General features: G+C 61.4%; 1 protein-coding gene across 1 annotated transcript in view; it reads left to right on the top strand.

The window, feature by feature from the left end:
- Window positions 1-7,081: 7,081 nt before the first annotated feature.
- Window positions 7,082-9,818, top strand: part of SCAP (SREBF chaperone) — a 15,446-nt gene continuing 12,709 nt past the window's right edge. The window contains 2 exon segments of the mRNA XM_015568260.1: window positions 7,082-7,332; window positions 9,599-9,728. Of these exon segments, the coding sequence (XP_015423746.1) occupies window positions 7,211-7,332; window positions 9,599-9,728 (252 nt within the window). The 5' untranslated portion in view covers window positions 7,082-7,210.

The raw sequence follows: 9,818 nt of genomic DNA, 5'->3' as shown, positions 1-9,818 counted from the left end.
CACGCCGCTGTAAGCCTGCCTTTGGAACACCAACTCTGTGTCCTTCACAGTGACGCCCGCGTCCCTCCCCCAGCCCCTGGCAAGCACCGTTCTGCTGCTCCTACGGCTCTGACTGAGGACTTCCTGTGAGTGAGTCCCTGGCATCTGTCTTTTTGTGTTGGCTCATCTCACTCATGCTGCCCTCCTGGCTCCGCATGCTGGCTACGCCTCAGCTGCCGATGGCGGGGAGCTGTTTCTACCTTCGGCTGTTGGGAATAGTGCTGCTGTGAACACGGGGAGCGTGTTTGCTCAGGCCCCTGTGTTCAGTTCTTTCGGGCGGGCACACCAGTGGATCCGCTGGGCCGGGTGGTAATTCCATGGTTAACTTTCTGAGGAACCGCCATCCTGTTTTCCAGCGCTCACACCATTTCACCTTCTCACCAGCAGCGTGCAGAGTCCCAGCTTCTTCACGTTCTTGCCAACACTCGTTATTTCGTGTGTGTGCGTGTGTGTGCGCGTGTGTGTGTACATATTTATATATATATTTCAGAGAGGAATGGGGAGAGAGAGAAACATCAATGATAGAATCATTGATCAGCTGCCTCCTGCACTGGGGGGTCAAGCCTGCAACCCGGGCATGTGCCCTGGCTGGGAATTGAACTGGTGACCTCTTGGTGTATAGAAGGACCCTCAATCCACTGAGCCACACAGGCCCGGCTATTAAAAGCTATTGAACCCTAGCTGGTTTGGCTCAGTGGATAGAGCGTTGGGAGGGGTCCCAGGTTCGATTCCAGTCAAGGGCACGTACCTCAATTGCAGGCTCCTCCCTGGCTCGGGCCCTGGTCAGGCCCGTGCAGGTGGCAACCAATTGATGTGTTTCTCTCACATTGATGTTACTCTCTGTCTTTCTCCCTCTCTAAAAATCATTGGAAAAATATCCTTGGGTGAGGACTAGCAAAAAAAATTAAGAAAAGCTTTTGAGTGAGTAATAAAATAGAGACTCCTCACACCTGCACTTGGTCGGAACCCTGGCGCTCACGGCGGGCACTCCTGTGGGAAGCCCGGCGAGAGGCCTCTGTCCTGTGTGGCCGGGCGGTGTCCATGGGGTGGGCGCCGGGGGCTGGTTCTGGCCGTGCTTCCGTCTCACCTGTGGGCACGAGGCCCGGGGCACCTCCCCTGGCCAACGGGCTTGTCTTGTGAACCTGGGGCTGCCCTGGGCGGCTGGTGGCCAGCTTTAAGTCAGGGCCTTGGCATGTGCTGGTAGCCGTGGTCAGTTCAGGCCCCTGGCCAGTCATCCCTGCCCAGGTCAAGAGGGAAGAAGAGCGTTGGCAGCTGGCGTAGGGGGTCACTCTCTAGTGTCCGTTGACGCCCGCGTGCGTGGGATGTGCGATGGCCTCCCGACAGGGAACGGATTTGGCTTCCCTTCCACGGGGCGTTGCCGTGCCAACACGTACTCGGTCCATCCTCTCGAACGTGTGTCCTCAGGTTCGAACGCTCCGAGATCGGCTTTTATTCCTGAACCAAATCCCTTTCTCTTTTCAGTTCACTTGGCAGTTCCTCCAGCTTCCATGGCTCATGTTGATGCTTAGAGAAGCAGATTCCGTCCTGATCACTGGTCCCCTTTTCAGAAAAAACCTCCTTTTCCCCAAATGACTCGTTTGTGCCCAAGGACTCGGTCGGCTCAGAGAACAGACTGCTGTGACTTTCCACTTGGCACCGACCGAGCCCTGGGTTCTCCAGGGAGCAGAGGCCTTCAGCTGTGACTTCCCCCGGGAGGGACCGGCCATGAGGGAGCCGGGAAGGCTGGAATGCACGCAGGGCGAGGTGGGCACACGCAGGGCGGGGTGGGCACACGCAGGGCAGGGTGGGCACACGCAGGGCGGGGTGGAGGGACACAGGCTCAGAGCTCGTGCTGCTTCCATGGGAAGCTTGTGTTTTTTTTTTTAATTTCCCCTGTCGGTGCAGTAACACACTCACGTGGCACAGAATTCAGCAGGCACCGCAGCGTGCACACAGCAGGGTCCCCTCCCTCCCGCCCCAGCCACAGATCCCCAGGTCCTCTCCCCAGGGCGGCCGCGTTCCCAGTTCTCGGGTGTCGGGTCAGGGTGTGCATGGCACAGACACACACTGAGCTCCTTTCTTTGCACGCAGGTGGCGCCCTGTGTCCCTTGCTGTTCATCTCCGATTGTCATAGTTCAGTATCAACACGTGAGAGCTTTCTCGTTGTTGCTCACAATACCCCATTGTCAGGAGGTGCCTCATGTCCTTCAGCCAGAGCTCCTGGTGGCCGTGGAGGTGTGTTGCGTGTGCTGGTGCAGGGAACACGGAGGAGCCTCCGTCGCATCAGCCCAGCACGGCCCCGCACCGTCTGCTCACTCAGCGGGGCAGGAGCACTAGTCGGGGAGGATATGCTTTGGCCGTTAACATTTTTTTTAATCCTCACCTGAGGATATTTTCCTATGATTTTAGGGAGAGTGGAAGAGAGAGGGAAAGACAGGGAAACATCCATGTGAGAGAAACACATCGATTGGTTGCCTGCTGCAGGTGCCCCGACCAGGGCCCGGGCCAGGGAGGAGCCTGCCCCCCAGATACGTGCCCTTGACTGGAATTGAACCTGGGACCTTCTGGTCCACAGGCTGACGCTCTATCCACTGAACCACACCGGCCACGGCTGTTTGGCCATCCTGATGGCTCTTGCCAGATGCACCTCTGGAGGGCTTGCCCTCGCCGCTCTCCGCGGGCAGTGCCACTGTCCACCCCCACCAGCTCTGTGCTCCTGCGTGGGAGCTCTGCCACTTCGATAAGGGAAACCATTTCTCTCTACTTCCCCCAGAACTTCTTGGTTCCAATGATGGGGAAGTTACAGAGCGGCAGGCACACGCCCAGCTCAGGTTGGTTGTGTCTCCGGCTGCCTGATGGCTGCAGGCCGTTTCCGTTTCCTCCTGTGGAGGAGCTGAGTGCCCCTGGCCCATTTTCCGTCAGCCTTCGGTTTTTCAATGGGTTTTGTCGACATTGTTTCTAGAGAAGCTTTGTGCTCCCACTGGGCTGAGAAGGATATAAACCCGTAGCTGAAGTCTGTGTCTCACATGCAAACACACGCAGTCATGCGGCGCTTCGCGGCGGGGTCTGCTCTGAGAAATGCGTCCTTAGGCGATGGCGTCGCCGCGCGTGTCAGCGTGACGGGCACAGACCTGCGTGTGCCACGGCCGAGTCCTGTGGGCAGCCGTCTCCAGTGCACGTGTTTGTGCATCTGAGCGTGTCTGAGCCCAGACAAGAGTGCAAATGTGATCCAGGAATGAGTGGGTTCACCTGGACATGGCGCCCACCGTGACGGGCTTCTGGGACTGGGAGTGGCTCTGGTGCGTGTGTGTGCGAGGGAGTGAATGTCAAGGCCTGGACATGCTGGACCCGTCTGCAGATCATAACGCCGCCCACAGCTCGGCCCCGCCTCCGCCGACAGTCGGGAGCGGCACACGGACGCTGACCCTGTGCTCCATGGGCGGGGGAGGGCCTGGGGGGCTGGGACACTGAGACACGGCTGCTACGCTGTGGACGCCACAGTCCTGGCTGCCAGAGGGAGTGGCCTGAGGCGCCACTCAGATGGCGCGAGAAAGGAGCCTGGAGGGTGGCCGTGGCACCTGCTCCCTGGGCCGGGGTCAGACTGAGGGCTTTGTGGCCCTCAAAGCCGGGGGCGTGGACGGAGGTGCAGAACCAAGCTCAGCGCGTCCCGCCCCCAGCGGAGCTCTGTCCTTGCAGCTGAGTGAGCCTCTCGGTAGCACAGTGTGTCTCACTCTTCAACCCGTTCGGCTGCTCTGTGCCTTTTGATTCGAGAATTTGATGTATTTAGATTTAAAGTCATTGTTGATAGTTAAGGCCTTAGTCCTGCCATCTCGCTCTCTGGCTGTCTTGTAAGTTTCTTTTTTGCTGCCTTTATGAATTGATAACTTTTCAATCAGTTGAATGTTTTGATTCCTTTCTCTTTATCGCTTGTGTAGCTGCTATATTTTTTCTTTTGTGGTTACCATGAGTTACACAGAACATCTATAGTTGCAACAATCTATTTTAAGTTAAGACCTTAATTTTACAAAAAGTCTATGTTTTTTATCACCCATAGATGTCACAGTTTACATTGTAAAAATATGTTTTTACTGATTTTATTTTTTAAATATATTTTTATTGATTTCAGAGAGGAAGGGAGAGGGAGAGGGAGAAGAAACATCAGTGATGTGAGAGAATCATGGATCGGCCGCATCCTGTACACCCCACACTGGGGATGGAGCCCACAACCGGGCATGTGCCCTTGACTGGAATCGAACCCCAAACCCTTCAGTCTGCAGAGCCAAACCAGATAGGGCACAATTCACATGTTTTTATATTGTGTCTCCATTAACAAATTATTGTAGCTATAGTGATTTTCAACCCTTTTGTCCTTTAACTTCTACATGAAAGTGGTTAGCACACCACATGTAACGCGGGTAGTGCTGTGTCGGCGCCAGGCCCTGCACGCGAGGCTGGTCTGGGAGGTCACGATGGGTTATGAGCCAACGGTTCGTCCTGTTGTAGGACAAGGCCCGGCCTTTGCTGCCAGCTGCGGGCGGTCTCACAGACCAGGCTCAGCTTGCTGTGCACCTGCCTTGCGCCCTCCTGTGCAGGGGCCGGGGGTTGTGAGGGAGGGCTGGAGAGGCGGAGTGCCCTGGAGCGCCCCCCTGCTGGGCGTGTGTGTGTGTGTGTGTGTGTGTGTGTGTGGCATGCGCGCGCCTTCTTCCTTCCCTCCCTGCCCCTTTCATTATTTCTCAAGTTTTATGTCTCTGGGTCTCTTTTGATCTCTGCTCTCCCCTCTCCCTCCTCCCCTCCTCCCGATCTCCCACTGACAGCGCCTCCCTCCTCAGCCCTCCCCTTGCTCCCCAGGGTACACACACACACACACACACACACACTCACACTAACACTCACACTGTCTTCTATACCATGTGTTTACTGTACCTTTTCTGTGTTTGGGTAGGTTTACATCCACAAATACTTGCCGCTGTGTTGCAATTACCTGCAGTGTTCAGTGCGATAACCTGCCGTGCGGGTTTGCAGGAGGAGCTGGGCCGTGTAGAGCCGCGGCCCGGTGTGCCCTGGGTGGCCTCGCGCTGGTGTAAGTGCATCGATGTTGACGCAGTGACGCAACCCCGTTGCTAAGCGGTGCATGACTTGCCGACGTCCTCACCTTGACAGGCATCTTCCCTTGGAGCACAAAGGGCTCCTCCCAGGTTCCCCTCAGGCCCCTGAGCTCTGGTTTCCGAGGGCCGCCTCGCGGGGAGGGTGCTCGTGTGATGTTTCCTGTGAACAGGGGCTGCTGAGGCCTGTGCAGCTCTGCGGGGCCTGTGCGTGGAGGGTGTTCTTCTCTTGCTCCGAGAAGTGAGGGTGAACCGTCTTGAAACAGATGGAAAATTAGACACGAACCTGACGTTAGACATTTCATGACGAAAACGAAATAGAATTCATTGAGTGGAGTCGCCGCAGAAGGGAGAGGAGAGACGAGGTGTTTAACTTGGAGATGGAGCAACAGGAACTGCCCGTCTGGCCAGCGGGGATTGCGGTCAACGAGAGGAAACGACGTTGCTCGGGGCGCGGACCAGAACGAGGCCTCTCCCGTGACGTCCCGCGAGGCGGAGAGGGGGCGCAGGCGTGCGTGAGGGGCTGTGGGAAGGAGGGGTGAGCCTGTGTGCAGGTCAGCCATTGCTGAAGACAAGGAAGATGGTTTGGGGCCCTGAGGGCCAAGGCCGGGCTAGTCCGAGGGCCGAGGCCGGAAAAGCCACTGCGGGTGCCGCTCTCCGTCTTCAGGGAGAGGAGGGGAGAGGGAGAGACGCCAGTGGTGAGAGAATCACAGACGGCCGCCTCCCGTGCCCCCCACTGGGCCTGTGCCCTGCAACCCGGGCCTGTGCCCCGACCGACCAACCGACCGACCAGGAATCAAACCGCCACCTCCCGGTTCATAGGTCGTCGCTCAGCCATGGGCCTCAGGGACCCTCTTGCGGGTCTGTCTCCACAGGGAATCTCTTCTGAGTGTTTGTTTCCCTGTTGGGGACAGAAGGGGGTCGGGGCACAGGAGCAGACGTGGGGAGCAGTGGCCGTGGTCCCACCTGAGACTGTCCTGCGGGGGAGCCTGTGCCCAGCTCTGCTCCCGCCCTGGCCCTGGCCTGTTGCACGGACCCTGGGAAGGTGGCTGGGGGGAGGTGGAAGTGCGTGTGCGCTGAGGCTGTGCCTGCAGGAGGGAGGGCTGCCGGCGGCCACTCGCTCTGCGTCTCCTGGTCCTGACACTGCTGAGGCGCCGGCTCTTTGGCCCGAGTTTGCCTCTGGAGCCAGGACACGTGTCTGAGCGGGTTCCTGCGCACCGGCCGCAGCCAGGACCTGGGACGGAGCAGCGGGTTTCACGCTGAACTCGGGTGGGGGGCGCCGTGAGGAAGGGGTTCTGGGTCCCGCGGACCCCGGGTCCCCCGAGTTTCCTGCTCGGATTGGTCAGTTTAAGGGTGTCCGCTCGGAGGCAGCAGATCTGGCCTTTGGCTCCCAGGCGAAGGAGGGTTTGCTGGGACACGGGGTGCGGCATGGGGTGCGGCACGGCTGGGAGAAGCGGGGAGCTCGTCCTCTGAAGGGACCGACGCCCGAGCCCCCACCCTCATCCGGGGAGGGACCCCTGGGGGCGAATGAGGCCCCATCCAGGTCCTCCCCTCCCTGCACAGCAGTCAGACCCGGGAGAGAGGCCCTGGCCTGCGGGCAGGGTGGCCTGAGTCCTCCAGGCCAGACCCCGAGAGGCGGGCCCCCTGCGCCCGGCTGCTCTTCAGGAGGGCGTGGGGCTGTCGGCCGGAGGGTGCCTCATGCGGCTGTGGGTGCTTTCTCGGGGGGCTGACCCCCCGGACATGCTTGACCTGTGAGTCCCTGCCGGCGGGGTCAGCCCTGCCCGAAGGTTTCCCCAAAGGTGCTCTCGTCTGACTGCGCACAGGGGGGGCGGGAGGCGATGGCCTCCCACACGGGCTTCCTTGCGGGGCCACGCCGGGGGAGCGCCCGTTAGACGTCCTGGTGTGGACGCCCCGAGGCTCCCCCTCCCCCGTCACTGCACCTCCCAGCCACCCCCTTGCTCACTGCGTCCCCTCCCCCCAGGGCAGATGGTGGCCGCCAGCCCCGGGGAGCGCCTGCCGGCTGACCCCTGCGCACGTCCGGGATGGCAGCAAGGTGACCTGCGCTGAGGATGACCCTGACTGACCGGCTGCGTGAGAAGATATCGCGGGCCTTCTACAACCATGGGCTGCTCTGCGCCTCCTACCCCATCCCCATCACCCTCTTCACGGGGCTCTGCATCCTCGCCTGCTGGTACGTGCCCAGGCCCGGGGGTGGGCGGTGTGGGGGCAGGAGGGGCCCAGCCTGACTGCTCCGGCGCCGTGTCTCCTTACCCCGGGGCCCGAGGGGCGAGCCCTGGTGCCCGGAGTCAGCCCTGGCGTCCGCGAGCTGTCGCCGGTAACCCCCTTCGAGGTCGTGCTGGACGAGGACTCGCCAGCTCACCGGGAGGCCTGGCTCGGGCTCCCTCTCACAGCGACGGTCTCTTCTGGTGCCGGGGCAGCGGGGCCTCCTGTCTGCGAGGCCAGGTCCTTCCGTGGTGGTGATGGTGGGCTGATCCTCACCACGCGTGTTTTCCCGTTGACTTTTAGGGAGAGCGGGAGGGAGGGGAGACAGGGTGAGAGACACATTGTTGGTTGCCTCCCTCACACACCCGACTGGGGCCTGGCGATCGAGCCTGCAACTGAGGTACATGCCATTTGACTGGAATTGAACCCAGGACCCGTCCACCCGCAGCCGACGCTCTATCTACTGAGCCACACCGGCCGGGCGCACAGTCCATTTGATCAGCTCCTCGGGCGCCCCCTGGCAGACCTGTTCACCCAGGACTGCGGGGAGAGTGTGGCTGCCTGGTGGCGTCGGCTCCCCCAGGCCGGGGATGGGGACATGGTGAGAGGAGAGGCCCTGAGACACGGCCACAGGACAGGAGCCGCCCTGGTGTCCCCGATGTGTCTGACACGCGTGGTGCCAGCGGCGCCCTCACTGCTCCAGCTGAGGAGGCAGGTTCTTCCTGGATGGACGGGGATGTGCGTCCTCCCTGGGAGGGTCCTGCTGACGCTCGGGCATCTGTGGCCGGTGTCCTCCGGCCTCGGCAGCCAGGGCAGTGTCCTGGCAGCTCCCACGGCACCAGAGTGGGGAGGCCCAGGCTGGTCCGGTCCAGACGGCCCGTGAGCAGGGGAGCCGTGCCGGTCCCGCCTCGGGCCCTGGCCCGCCCTCCGGCAGCGCCAGCTCCCGCCAGCTCAGCGCAGGGCACAGACGTGTAAACTGTTCATTGCGTGTTGGCAGGAAGGCCTGGGAGAGGCCCCAGGAGTCGCCTCTAACAAGTCCCTGGGGGGCTGGGGGCCACACGGCTGTGCCTTCAAGGACCTCGGACATTCTGCCCGGCTCCATTAGAGCGTTTTCTCTGGATTCTGTTGCGGGAGCGGCCGTTGGCAGTGGCCTCGGGGACGGTGGCCTCGGGAGTTGTGGCCTCGGGAGCTGTGGCCTTGGGGATGGTGGCTCGGCTGCCTGTGGTTGGCGTGGGGTCCGGCCCCCTCTGAGCCCCGCTCCTCTGTGGCCTTCCCGCCTCTGCACGGGGCGAGAGGTAACGCGTGGGGGCCGAGGGCCTGACCGGACTTGAGCGCGTGTCTGCGGGCAGTTGAAGGTGAAGGAGGGGTGCTGTGACCCCTCCCCGAGGCCGCTCTGGCCGCCGAGGGAGGGGCTTCCTCTGTGCCGTCGACCTCTGGGGCGAGTGTGGCAGCTGCTGATTCAGAGCGGGGAGGGCCCAGCCCGGCTTTGGGACGGGACTTCCTGTGGCAGCGGAGTACGCCACCTGGGCGGGAGTGCGTGGCGGGAGTGCGCTGGGAGCTGGGCCGCTCGTCCCACACCTGACGGGGAGAGCGTGGCTCCGGGCAGGTGGGGGGACCGTGGGCTTTTCCTGACATTTCATCCCCAAGGGTGGACTCCTGGACTCACAGCGTCTGCCCCGTTCCAGACCTGGACAGGCCTCAGGTTTGTCTGTGTTTTGTGTGGAAAGCGAATGAGAACACAAAGAGCTTGAAGTAAAAGGACGGAAAACCGTACCCAAGAGCAGCTGGAGGCGTAGCCCCCTGACGGCCTAGGGAGGCTCTGTGCACAGGGCGCCGTGTGTCCTGTGAAACGAGTTAGAAATTCCCAACTGCGCCCGCCGGCGGGGCTCGGGCTGAGGGTCGACCTAGGAACCAGGGGGTCAGGGTTCGATTCCCGGTCGGGGCACCTGCAGGGTTTGGGGCTCGATCCCCAGTGGGGGACGTGCAGGAGGCAGCCGGTCCAGGATGCTTTCTCATCACTGATGTTTCTCTCTCTCTCTCTCCCTTTTCCTTCTTCTCTGAAACCAATAAAAATATATTTTACAAAATAAATAAAAATAAGAATTCCTGCCTGGGTGGCTCCGTGTCTGCGTGTGCAGTCCTGGGGGTTCAGTGCAGCTGCGGGGGCTCCGCGCCCGTCCTCAGCGCCGACTGGCTCCGTCGTGTCCTAACTCCCTCTCCTCCTGCCCCTCCAGCTACCCGCTGCTGAAGCTCCCCCTGCCGGGGACGGGGCCCGTGGAGTTCACCACCCCCGTGAAGGACTACTCGCCCCCACCCGTGGCCCCGGGCCCCACGCCAGGAGAGCCGAGCGAGCGGCCCGAGTGGGTAAGTGCTGGTGCCAACTGGCTGGGGCCGGGGCCGGGGTGAGAGGACAGTGACGGGAAGACCAGTCTTGCTGACCTTGGAGGCGGCCGG

This window comes from Myotis davidii, unplaced genomic scaffold, assembly GCF_000327345.1.
Source record: "Myotis davidii unplaced genomic scaffold, ASM32734v1 scaffold663, whole genome shotgun sequence".
Classification (NCBI taxonomy): Eukaryota; Metazoa; Chordata; class Mammalia; order Chiroptera; family Vespertilionidae; genus Myotis; species Myotis davidii.
Note: the sequence above shows the minus strand (reverse complement) of the source record. Positions and strands in the feature narration are given on the sequence as shown.